General features: G+C 44.5%; 1 protein-coding gene across 1 annotated transcript; it reads left to right on the top strand.

The window, feature by feature from the left end:
- Positions 1–288: 288 nt before the first annotated feature.
- Positions 289–1,840, top strand: LOC138407210 (transmembrane protein 275-like). Its single transcript, XM_069522169.1, has 2 exons — positions 289–429; positions 650–1,840. The coding sequence occupies exon 2, from the start codon at positions 733–735 to the stop codon at positions 1,318–1,320; it is 588 nt and encodes a 195-aa protein (XP_069378270.1). The 5' UTR covers positions 289–429; positions 650–732; the 3' UTR covers positions 1,321–1,840.
- The last annotated feature ends 11,891 nt before the right edge of the window (positions 1,841–13,731 follow it).

Below are 13,731 nucleotides of genomic sequence, written 5' to 3'. Positions count from 1 at the left end.
CTTACATGATCTAACAATAACTACTTAAATTAAAATGCAGTAATGGATTGGAATGGATTAGACCCTTGAATTTCCTTCGGGATCAATAAAATATATATCTGTCTATCTAGAAGCAGTAGCAACTGTATTCACCTCTCATCCTGTGTCTTTGTACATATTGTTTATATATTTCTCAGAGCATCTTTTATTGAGAAAAACTTAATCACTTCACAGGTCGGTTTGATTGGACCCCTCATGTCAAGGAGCTATATAGCGTCCCCAGTGGCCCATTTTTATAATTACATGTGTGTGAGAGCAGGAGCACAGCAGCAGCAGCAGCTCACTCTGCTGTTGACCAGCAGGAGAGAGACACCTCCTCCAGCTCCTGCACTGCATGATGGACGGTTTTGACACGCTGCAGAACACTTCCCTGGATCCTACTGAGATCATGTAAGTGAGCCTGAGTATGATTGTGTTTTCAGGTTTCCTCACCACAATGAAAAGATAAAGTATCACTGCTTCTGTTTTGCTTCACAATTACAGGAGCTGTTGCACTTTTTGTGGTTTTGCATCATGAATTTAATGTTTTCCTTTTGCTGTAGTTTTACAGTAAGTCCATTCATTTTTTATATATTTTCCAAACTAAATGTTCTTTTCTCTTCCTCTCCAGCCTCACCACCCTCTTCTTCTCTCAGAGGGGATGAGTCCAGTGATCAGTAACTCATCTGATCTTCACAGAGCTCTTCATGAGACATGGTACTGACTGATAAAACCTCCAGACCCCCTGCTGCCAAGAGGGTCCCCAAGCAGCGTGCTCTGCGTCACCAGAGCCTGCCCTCCCCGGCCCTGTGCTGCGCCTGCGGCCTGTGCATCATGCTGGCCGGCATCAACATCACCCTGGTGGGGGCCTTTGCCTTTGGCACCTTCATCCCCACCGTCAACCCCCCGATCATCATCGGGCCCCTTCTGCTACTGATAGCCCTGGGTTTCTTCGCGGCCTGCTGTGTAGTCAGCCGCAGGCCACCGGCCCACGTGGCCCGCAAGGCCGCGGGTGCCGAGAAGTGGGGGCTGATGCGGATGGGGACGGTGGCGTTTGAGATGGAGACCAGCGAGCACACTCTGCAGGACACCACGGCCGTGCAGCTCAGCCCCACCAACTCCCCCACCTCCTCGCACAGGTCCGACTCCAGCTCTAGCCAGGGGGGCGACGCCGCCACCTCTCCACCTGCCTGTCAGGATGGAGCAAGGGAGATGTGTGGCACTGGAGATAAACCCTCCATGACCTCTGTCAGCAAGGGCAGCTCTCCCACACAGATCCCTCACAGCACTTCCTCTAAGTAGCCTGCACTGTTCACAGGATGGAAGTGTCTGTCGTGATTAACAGGACTGATCGGCCTTTCCATACAAAAGCCTGCGGACCAAATATCTCCATGACCTGTAGATTCTCAGGCTGCAGTCTGTAATGTGTTGTGTGATGGTAACTTCTTCAGTGTCACTCCTCAGCCCCATAATGCTTATTCATTTGCCAGGAGCAGGAGAGATGACACCTTAATCCAAGTGCCTGTTGTGTATTTCTTGTTGTACAATGCATCGGATGAAGGCAGATTATCCTGCGTTCATGTGGCGTGGATCAACTTGTCGCCGTACAGAAAGAACATGAGTGCGTCCGGTCGAGCAGCTTCTCTGACTCATCGCGGAGATGCTCCTGCGTGAGCTCAGTAAATAGTGTTTTCAAAGTTTGCATGAGCTGCATTGAGTGAGTGTGTAACGTCCAGGTGTGTAAAGCTATACTTGTAACTTTTGATTGTAATTTAATGTATATGTTGTGCTTCTCTTTAAAGAAAAAGATATTCAACAGAAACTGATTTTTTGTGCATAATTCATAAAAACAAAAGCACACACACACGCGCTGCTGTAGAAGAGAGGTGTGCAGGCTGTGAAGATAATTCACTCGTTATCTGGGGGAAACCGGCGGCGACCGTGCAAACAGGACCTTCCTAACATATCGCCCATCACTTTGGATCTGACCCAACAGCTGCCGGGAAAAAGGCGAGAGGCCTGTTTACACATCATTACATCTGTCGTCCACAAACACAGCAAGACACACAGTGAGAACCCAACATAACACAGCAGCTGCCGCTTGCTGTTATTAAGGTCTTTGCATGAAGCTTTGTGAATGGCAGCACAGAGGCAGTGTGGCTGCCTGGAGTCATCCAGGGAGTCAGAAATAGGAGCGCTGGAGTTTCTACAATGAGGATGACATGTCTTGGTGACCTGAGCTCATTTTGCTAAACTAACAATAAGGTCAGGTTGCTCTGAAGGAATCAATTCAGAGCAGAGTTACCTTTGAACGTGTGCAGGTCCCTGCAACTGAGCAGTTTGTAACCTCATAACATTCAAGTCTGCACTGTTCTCAGTTTTACTCCCACACTAATCAGTAATGTCATGTTTAAATCCCTGAATACGAAATGGAATTAAAAAATAAAACTGTACCTCAAAATTTCTCTCCACATTACCACCTTTGTTTATTTTCACCCAAAGAGTATTAGAGGTGATATTTCTTTGAGATTAATAAGAGAGGGAAAGCCATCCATCCATCTACACAGCAACCCACCCATTCATCCATCCATCCACTCATCCACTAGATCTGTCAATTCAAACAAACCTACATGTCTTAGGACTGTGGGAGAAAGAGTGGCTGCAGGAACAGGCAGAACATGCAAACCACAAAGGCCTGATGGTAGTTATGACACATTTGTAGAAAATCTTTTCATAAGTTTGTTCAGTCTGCATAGTAAAAAGAGGGGGAGTAAGAGTTGGTATAAAATCATTTTGATGGACTTCTAAACTCTTCATAATCTATCTGGCTCTTGTCTTGAAGTTGCTGATACAGGAAGCCCTGTCTGCAGTTTACACTACGCAGCATGATCTGCTGAGGACAACTGGAACGTGGTGCGACCCCCCTGGTGAGTCAAGACTTAGATACATCATCAGGATCAAACTTTGACTGATTGGGTCACTGGGATCATCGTAGGAGAAGAATTGCCAGCAAAGGGACAAACTCCAGGGAACACAGGTGCAGCCCTCAGTTTGACACCCAGGTGGAAGATAAGTGATCCTCTCTTCCACCTTCACCAGCAAAATGCTGTTTATGCATCAACAACAAGTTATTTATTGTATATGTAAAAACAAACAAGTCAAAGAAGACATTTTTCTGCAGAACATTACATCACAATGATGCTACTGTACTTTTACTTGAATATGAGTGTTCAAGGGAAGAAACAGAGTCAAACAACTACTAAGTTTATGCAACAACAACCAAACAACAAAAAAAATCTCTGGATATTGCTTCTCAAGCTCATCTGGACTTTTGGACATCACAGAACAACCTCAGGAGCAGCAAGTACTCTACCACTCACTAGGCCATTTCCTAAGATGGACACATCTTCAATAGTAATGTATGGAGACAGAGCTACAGCAACCTCCCCAGAGACCAGACCTGTTTCATGGTTAAGGTTATGCATGGGCAGGGACAGAGTCTACCATCTGTGACTTGCAACATCTACTAAACAGGTCTCCTTTTCTTTTGCAAACAAGTAAGTTAGAGTGTCAAGCTAACTGAGGCTTCTAAAGCATTGGTGGAACTAGCCACAGGAACTAGCTCATAAGTTCTTAAGGTGGCACCTTTAACTGGTTTATACTTGTGGCTATCCTCAATGCTTGAAGTAGAGTAAGCTTCCTGTGCTTTTCCTACCAAAACACTCCAGGCATGCTTAGGCCACACGTTCAAAATGAGCGGGATATTTTTCAGCATCTCTTTCTATGAATGAAGGTCTTCGAGTGGCAGTACTTGTATATTTATACAAACACTATTAACAAAATGGAACCTGCTGGTAATCAATAAGGCAACTACAACACTCAGGGAGAACTAGCCTGTGTAAAGTCAAGTTAAACATCACTTGACAAATCAAAAACTGCAGAACAAGGTTAGGATCCTGGACACATTACCACAGTTGTACCCAATGAAGCACAAACTTTAACTCACCCGACATATCAATCACTCACTGGTGAACAAGCCTCTGAGTGCAGTGACAGTTTTTAAGCAAACCCCCTGGTTCCTGCCTAACTTTCACTGAACCTAAATGTCTTCAGAGGCGTGCCGGGCTCGAGGCGTCTTTAAAAGCAAAACTTCAGTGAACCTCAGCCGTACGACCGAGGACCTGAAATGCTTACCCCCGCCAGAGAAACAAGTCTCCACCCAGGATTACCTCCAAAAATAACAAAGGCAAAAAAACAAATGAGTACACCGATGGAAGGACAGACAGAATCTGTCCAGCTGGCACACTCCCCTAACTAACCAGGGAGAACACTGACACTCAGACACTATATTCACCAGGAGAAACACAGCAGCCTACAGTTGCATTGTGAAGACAACACACCACTAAATCAATCTCACACAATCTAGTGGGGAAAAAACAACAAAACTCCTCCGGATGCAATTTATCTGCACTCCAGGGAAGCAACATAGGAGTCAAACAACAAGTTCACATTAAATTAAAGTTAACAAGCATGGAGTGGTGGCTGACTGCAATGCTGCTGATCTGGGCTGCACAGACAAAGGGAGATGGAAGCTTCTCAGGCTTTTTAAAGGCCAGTCAGCAGGTGCCAGGTAAGGAGGGCAGATGAGGGAAGGAGGAGCTCCAGGTTGGCTGGAAAACATGGCACAGAGCACACAATGGATTTGACTTGTAATGGAGTACTTTAACATTGTTTTATAGGAGATTTCACTCAAATGATCTTAATATTTCTCCCACCATTTCACCTGAATTATAAAAATATTCAAAGTTTTCCAAGCAAAAATCCAACTAAAATACTAACAATGATTTAAAGGCACCATCAGAAATGATTTGGTTGAAAAGCAGAACACTTCACTGAGATGCTGAGCCCTGTCCCTGCATGTCCCCGGTGCTGTGGACTCTCTGTGGGGATACTTCCTCTACACCAGCACCAACAAACACACTGCTGTGATAATAACCCTGCACCACCTTTCTGCTCACAACAACACCACCAGAAGAAAAGACGACAGGAGACAGTCAGGTGGTGCATCATATTTCTCCATGAATGGATGTACGTCAGTGTGTCTGTACATACAGAGAGTCAGGAGATGCTATGTCTCAAACATGAATTCATTATATAGGAACAGTAATAGTCATTCTGAGCGATGGTAGAGTACAGTCCATGTAAAACAGAGATTCATTAACCCTTTTCTTCATGTTGCTTGAAAAGATAAATAATATCTTCAATCTTTTTTTGCCATGTTGGAAGCACGCCAGCATTTAACACTCTGTTCCTCCTCCGATTAATCTTCTCACCATGCGTTCAGTATCTTCATCAGTGATAATTGTCTTTAATAGTTGCATTAATCTGCTGTAATTTTCTTTAAGTAATTCCAGCCCACTCATTACAGTGAAGGCTGGTGAATGTAATAACGCTGAATGTGAGGCTGAAGGCTCATGATCACACAGGAAGTGTCAGTGAGAGCTGAATGATTCACAAGAGACAGAGGCTGAGGTTATTACATCTGCAGCTCCCATTAGAAACACATAAACGTGCCCAGTGAGAGAACAATGAACTGGAATCACTTGCAACAATAATAATGGTTATTATTACTTCTTGTGAACTATCCCATAAGAGTTCAGCTCCAAGACAGATGTACACCAACACTTTCAGTTGTACGACTCCCCCCTGTGGTGAAGAGCAACATGGTGAACAAAACATCCTCAGGGGCAGTGGTAGTCGAACATTTTCTGCACATCCCTACATTTTTTAATCAGTCATCAACAATGGTATAGGAAGACACTAATAAAAAGATAACTAACAAGTTGGATTTATGTGAAATAAAGATAAAATGAGATGTGATGAGACATGACACAACACCAAGATAAACTAGGACAAGATACAATACTACACGATGAGATACGATACAACAAGACAAACTAGGACTTTATTCTGGTTTATTTCAAACATTTTCAAAAGATAAAATAAGTTGTAGAAGAATAAAAAATCACAAAATAAATAGTCAGCATCATAACAACATGAACATTGCGTAACATGAATAACATTTAACCCACATTGTTCCCACACTGTGGACATTCACTTGTAGAATAGAGGTGTAAGTACAAACAAATAGAATGAACATAGGCAGTAAAATAAACTAAAAGTACAATATAAAGAGACGAGATATTAACATAATATACACTTTCACTTCTTCACACAGAAAGAACATTATGGGCAGAGGAAACTCAACTATTGTTCCTCCTGTAGCTGCTTAGTTTAATGTTAGAAAACAACTGAATTAAGAAACTGCAGGTCTGATAAGGCATGTTTCTGATCTACTATTGAGGACACATCTTCTCATTCTGAGTATTGATTATAAATATTGACAATTGAAAAAGTTCGATCATATTTGAACATGCAATTGGGTAATTATTTGTTTTATTTGAATAAAGTGGACTTTCAAAAGGTTCATTTAATGATTATTTCCATATTTAAACAACAGGAATTGATGATGTCTCCAGTACTGTCTTGTGGCACCAGAGGGCAGTGTCGCCCTTCACACTGACATCCCGAGGCAGCTGAAGACAGAAGAGTTCACGTCTCAGGTGAGAAAACACCTGGTTTGTTTCGCTGTAGGTTTTGGCTTTAATGGGACGTTGGGTGGAACTTTATTAAATAACTTTTTAAAGATTATTAAAGAAAAAATAACTGTTAGCTGAGTTTACAGTCACTCTCAGACTGAATTTATATCTTCTCTCTTTGCTTATATCCTTCACTTCATGTTTGGTCTTCACTTTGCAGGATGACATTTGAAACACCCAGTTTGTCCAATATGCTGCTTAAACATGTTTGATGTGAAAACCTGAAACAACCAGTGACTGTCACTCACGTACACTGAAAATGAATGATTTTCAATCAAGTATTTAACAATTGATTAAAAAAAAAAGCTTATGATCATAGATTGTGATTTTTTTCTTTGAGGAGTAAGGAGGAAATGTAATTTTAAGATGTTTTAGATATAAAGTGAAAATGATGTCTCGGGTATCTTAAATACATTTTTTTTTAAAGCCTACAATGGAACATTTGAGGTACATTTTATTCATATTAATTGGAATATCTCTGTGAAACTAATACAAACATTCTAACAAATAAATGCATTGTGTTCCATAGAATTAATTTCTCATCATTTTCATTTGAAAAGTAAGAACTTTTACCTACTTTAAATTTCTTAATGTTAATTAAAATTAGCAGAGTAAAAAACATGAATGTTCCGACACTCTTTAAAGGAGAGCAAGTTTAATGTATTCTTATTTGTTCTCATTTCTTTTTTCTTTTTTTGTGATGGCTCCAAGGTGTTTGGGGCCCTGAATGCATCACGGCCTTCAACTGCACTGCACCATCCCTGGGCCTCCTCCTGCCCGAAGCTCGCTCTGTGATTTCCGACAGATGCCGCAGCTTTCTTGCGTCCCCGAGCCCCAGCCCTGGACGTCTCTGAACCTCCGCCTTGAAAAATACATTTCCCACAGGTAATAGTACATTTCACTCCCAGATAACAGCACGTTAGAACAATGGCAAGGTTACAGCGTCTTTGGCCTTATCTGTGAATATAATCATCACCAGGTGAGTGACCCAGTGTGCTTCCTACACACAGGCCCTGCTCATATATAAAACCTGCTCCTGCATCTTGTATAAACCATTTGTCTTTGCGTCCCACCTGAGCTGTTGGGTAGAACATGCATTTAATGTCACACCTCCTGAATTGAAGTCCCATTAATTTCATCCTCCTCTCCAGTTTGCAGTGTCCCTCCAAACTGTATCCATCTAATTCCTAATGACCGTTGTGAGTGCTGACTCTGCGATTGTGAAACAAATGATATTTGCGTTCTGTTGGAATAATCTTGATCTATTTCAATGGAAGCTTTAAAATGCTTTAAAATGACAAAAAGGGGGTGGGTGGGTTCCAGCTCATGATAAATGTGCAAATGTCCAGCAGAGCTGAATCAGACAGCACATTTTAATGGCTTGATTGCTCGTTCATTTCTCGCCTCATTCTCTTGCAGCCCTGCTCCCTCCGTTTTTTTTTTATTAAGTGGAGCTGGTCATATTTTGTCCCAGATTAGTATAGACGCCGGCTGACAGTTGCCTCTGCTCAGGGTATTTAGGAGACATAATTCATTTATAGATCGAGAAGTGCTCCTATTTGTCATCCACATTTTTTATGCTCTGCCCCTCCTCATTCGCTCGTTCCTCTGGGTGGTGTGTGTGTGTGTGTGTGTGTGTGTGTGTGTCAGGGGAGATGGGGGCCAGGCCAGTGTTCAGCTGATGTATTAGCTGGCATATGCAAGCAATGAATTATCAAGGAGGAAAAGGAGTCAATTATCCACTCCTAAAGAGGGGCCGGGCCTGTGTGGCCTAGGGGCCCCTTTCCATATTTACCAAATCATTTCACAAAAAGGTACGCTGGGAGATGTGGGGAGGAGACGGCAAGCACACACACACACACACGCACAGCTTCGATCGTCTCCAGCTCAACCTTGTACCCTCTCGTCACTTTCCTTCCTGCACGTGCTCAGAGTCGCCCTCCTCAGTTAAGAAGGAGGAGTGGTGACATTTTGTACTATAACGATAATAATTCATTTTATACACAGCAACTCGTCAAACTGACTTTGGCTGAGCGGGAATAGCCGCGCCGTGACCGTCGGCCATTTTGCCATTTCCCCCCAATTCTGTCCCCCGGCTCCCCTCGAATCAAAATGGGGCCCTGATTGAGTGTGTTGCTCTGACTAATAGAGTGGATATGGTAAATGAAATACCCGCGACTTTCATTCCAAAGTCTCTTACCCCCTGTGTCCCCAGTCACTTTGCCATGACATATTTCCAGAGATTGAGCGTTCTATCCTGTTTCTGATGAGGACAGGCTGAGACGAGGTAGCGGCAGTAGCGGCAGCGGTGGCAGTGATACCTCAGAGCAACCGGGACTCTCGGACATGGGCGGCCGAGCTGACGGGGCCTCTGGTGACTGACAGGGCTGACACTTAGGGAAATGAGGTCGTTAGACAGCATTATGCTTGGGCTGATAGCTCGGTAATGGGTTTTAAGTTTGGAATTTAACACAGAAGCCCACCGGGGATGAGTTTGATGTGCGGGCGGACAGGTGGGCTCCAGAATAAAGGAGGAAACTCTCACGGACACCAGGGGAAATGGTCTGAGATGGGGTAAAAAAAAAGGGATAAGGAAAAGGAGAGAACAGTTTAAAAGAGGAGAGGATGGGTTTCTAAAAATAAAACACACCAGACAGTGATCTGCTTGAACACGAGGAAATCAAGAACATGAAAAGAGTGACTTTTTGTTTTTGGTCCTGCCCTTCACTTCAGGCTCACAGTCAAAGAATTTTACTTTCTTTAGATTCGATCTTTCACATAAAGAAAGTGGGGAGACGATTACAATTGTTCCTTCTGACTGTTTTAATCTGTTATGGCTGAACTGCAGAAGGTAATGATTCTTAAAACAATGAACATTTTCACATCCTTTGTTATGTTTCGGAAAGGTTTAACGATTTTGCACGCAGCTTCCGAACCGCCTCGAGTCTTAAGAGAGGGCGTCTAAATTTAGCAAATAATGATAAACTCTTTTTAAGTTATAAGACATAGGCTAATGCGAAAGGATGTTAAAACCAGTGGGATAGTTTAGTGGAGATTAAGGGACGTATCAAAGACTTGTGTAAAGCTCCATCATGAGCCGTGCGCTTGTTTGGGCATCTGCACATGCTTTTTTTTTAGGGGGGGGGCAGGAGCAGCTCAGTGAGTGACTGATAATGTCTCAGCATCACTCCCATTACTCCTTTTTGCTGTGCTGTGAAAACAAATGGTCCACTTTACTGCTGCCGTGGACCTGGCGTGGAGTTCTGTTTCCGAAGGAAGATTTAGAGGTGCGATGCGGTCGTCCAGCAGAGGGCAAGACGACTCTCGCAGGAGAGGACAAAATGGATGAGGTGGGGCAGAGTGATGACGGCAGTTTCATTCATTCCCCTTGACTTGGTTTGGCGGGGAGATGAATTACGCCAGGCCGCTGTGAGAGGTTTATGGGAGGGAAAAAGAGGGTCAGGTTGCAATGGTCAGTGTTTTTCAGGGAGAGCAGATGAGGAGAGCCGGCAACACACATAAAGTCAAGTAGCCCCACGCCGTGTTTCGGCTCCGTGTTCTGCAGGCGTGTTTCTCACCGCTCTCTAGAGAGAACACATTGAATTCAACCTCATCAGAACAGTCCAACCGGTCAAGAAGTGATTTCTGGTTTACAAGAGATAGACCTGGTCCGTGTGTGTGTGTGTGTGTGTGTGTGTGTGTGTGTGTGTGTGTGTGTGTGTGTGTGTGTGTGTATGTGTGTAGTGGCAATCCCATTTCTGTTTATGTCTCAAGTGTTAAGAAGCTTTAACAAACCGCCGCTGCTTTAATCAGCATCTGTCGGGGAATTCATTATGCCACTTTCATTGGCTCATGTGAACATAAAGCCTTTCTTCAAGAGTTGTGAAGGAAAAGAAAAACTGCTGAAAAAATAACAGCCCCTTTCATTACCAGAGGTGTGGATGATCGCTGCTGTGGGCTTAAGTGACAGGTAAATTGCAGGTTAAGTGGAGAACACAGTCTTTTAACAAGAGACTCCAGGCTCCTCCAAATCCTCCTTAGTCTTTAATCTGAATACAAAAGGCAGGGGCGGGGGGATTAAATCTGACCCCTCAATGTTCTGTTTGTTCCAGACTCCAGTCGAGGGCCTCCTGTAGCCAGCAGAAGAGTCCCAGGTTTGCATTTCCCCATGTGCCATGTGGCAGCATTTAAAACAACATCGTCTACAATGCTCCCTCCTCACTGGCTAACTTCCCCGGGACAAAGGAAGGCCTCCAAAGTCACCAGTTTGCCCTCTCGTACCCTCTCTCATCCAGCGTAAGATGTAGTGTGAATTCTCTTAAAGGGACTGTTTATTTAATTGTGGATGAAACGCCATAATGCAGATTAATTACAGTTCTGTGCTGCGGAGAAAAAAACAAATCCTTCTTTATTTAGCAGCGATGACGGTTAGAAAGAGGAGAAGGGGCCGGGGTGAGGCAGGCGGTTAGGGCTTGCAGAGAGAAAGGCGCTTTGGGTTGTCAACGTTTTAGAGGCTTAGAGTCAAACCTATCCGGGCTCAGGAGAGAGGAGTCTGGGTGTTAGGAAGGCAGAATGACTCCTGATAGAAGGAGTTTGCGGCTCAAGTCTAGAGGAATCGTCTTGGCTCCCGGATGAGGCAAGGACTAATTGATTCTCTGAAGTTTCCTGTCGCAGAGCCCGATTACAGGTATGACCGGATTAAAAAAGGAGAAGGGAAAAAAACAAGGGATCTGGAGGAGGGAAATGGTAAAAATCAAAGAGAAAAGAAGATGAGGGCTGCCATAGACGGATCAGCATCGCTTCTACGCATTGATGTGCTTGCTTTTGTTCATGTGTGTGTGTGATTGTGCCGGTATTTTCATGTGTACACACGCCGGTGCAGCTGTGTTTGATCTCTATACTCAGTGGCAATCATCAGGTCACATTGCAAGGCCCCTTTCTCCGGTGTGTCGCACAGGAGCACATTGTGTTGTAGCAGCATGCTTCCCCTAATCACTCACTTCTGGTTAACACGTCTCAAAGCCAGAGGCATATGTCTCGCCTGCCCATAACAGTCCATGACAAGATTGAGCACTGAGGCATGTGGGAGCCATAGCGAGGCTGGCTCTAAGAGAGAAGCCTCCAGGAGAAGGAGAGTTAGGACGCATATCTAGACCTAAGCTGTCATGCATGCAGCTGTAATGGCTTGTTTAGTGGCAAAGTCCAATCTAGGGCCCCAGAGAGCCATTATTCCTGGACTATCGATCGGGCCCTACGGCCACCGCAGCTCGGGCCCCTGTCCCTGATCCTGTTCAGTAATAAGCGTACTCATGTCAAGGTGGTAATTATCATTGATCTGTAGCCGCTGTGACAGGGCAGCGGCCCGTTGCCGTGATTCATACCTGGCGTGGGACTACTGGACTTGAGGCACCAAATCACCAATCTCCAACTCACAAACAGCTTCTGGTGGCACTGCCATGGCCGCCCCTGGAAACAAAGCAGTGCGGAGATGGATGTCTGTTTTCTGGGTTGTTGATACTTTCCAGGTAGCAGTTTTGAACTAAGGCTAATTACAAACATGAGAGTTTTGCTTGGCATGTAGTTCAAGAACCCTAAAATCCTTCTGACCAACTCTTTTCTCTTCCTACTGAGGTAATGGAGTAACCTGTCTGATAAATAAACCTAACTTTCTTCCTCTCTCCATCTCCTCACCCACTGTTGCTTGTGTTTTCTGCCTCCTTTTACTGTCCTTTCCCAGGATGCCCTCACCTCTCCCCAGGTTATAGACTGGGAGATTTATCACTGTTGATCAGCCTCTGTGTGGCGGAGTGAGAAGAACAATACAGTGTGCAGAGACCGAATATTATTGTGCTAACAAAGAAGATGTCAACATACCTTAATATATGTGTTGACTATGTCTGTACAGTCAGTTTTTAGCCATGTTTTTGTTTAGACTGAAAAATATCAACAATGGATTGAATGAAAATCCATACAGACATTCATAGTCCCCAGAGGATAAAGCTCACTGACACAACTTTACTGGCGCAGCGTTCACAGACTATCTCTGATTGAATCTAATCGTACTCCACACTCATGGTAACTCCTCTACTTGTGCCCGGGTGACAGAGGTGGGAGAGGAAGGGGAAGCAGGGGGAGTCGGACGGGGGAGCGGAGAGTCAGACAGTCGCACAGAGAAATAGAGAGATGTTGGGGGGTTTCAAGGCAGGCAATCAGTTTTCTTTTTGTGGGCGCTGGAGCGGGACTCGTGTCACCTGCAGACCAAACCCAATCTCCTCTGATTAAGTCCTATGAAATATTCCATTTGTCAGTGTCACGGCCCTGGCGTTGTTGCCGCGGCGGGCAGCCAGCCGTGTCTGTTGACTGTGTCATTCTCCAATTTACAACAGACACTGACAACATCATCATGTGCCTAATGTCCCCTTGGCTTGCTCTTGTTCAACCCTTTGCTCACGCTCTGCGATGTTTTTTCCCCTCTCTGATGCACAATCACAGGAACCATCCATGTGTCGTCTGGATCCACGTGTGATTTCCTGTGCAGAGTGAAGCCCAAACTGGGGCTGAATCTAGGGACTATCTGTCCATGCCCAAACCTTGAGAGAGTTTCCCTGTTAAAAGTATTGTTTTTCATTTCAATCTGTGTCTGGACTATCAACAGCTAACATCACTCAGGCCTCAAACTCTCATGCGTGTGATCTAACCCCATTAACAGCCAATGTCTTTTCAGGAGCAGAGCTGGCATGCTTCAGAGAGGATGGAAATTTCAATCTCCCTTCTATCATTTTCCCTATCATTACTCCATTCTCCGCCGTCTCTCTCCATCCCGAGTCCCGTGAGGGAGCGGAGCGGCTGAAAAGGAGGGCATCGTGGACTCTGTGCCCAACTTTAATGTGAGAGGCGCAAAAAAAAAGAAGAGAGAGAGCGGGGGTGTTTATACATTATTAGGGGTCTATTATAAAGCAGCTATCACATTCTCCCTCTTCCGTTCATTCCCTCACTCTCCTGACAGGTAGCGGGCGGGCTGCCTTGATGACTGGACTCAATCACCTGTGACAGT

Source organism: Paralichthys olivaceus, chromosome 3 (assembly GCF_024713975.1).
Source record: "Paralichthys olivaceus isolate ysfri-2021 chromosome 3, ASM2471397v2, whole genome shotgun sequence".
Classification (NCBI taxonomy): domain Eukaryota; kingdom Metazoa; phylum Chordata; class Actinopteri; order Pleuronectiformes; family Paralichthyidae; genus Paralichthys; species Paralichthys olivaceus.
The sequence above is the reverse complement of the archived record's forward strand: the minus strand, read 5'-3'. Positions and strand labels throughout refer to the sequence as shown.

Coding starts and splice junctions, on each gene's coding strand:
- LOC138407210 (XM_069522169.1), top strand. CDS start 733: ATGGTACTGACTGATAAAACCTCCAGACCCCCTGCTGCCAAGAGGGTC.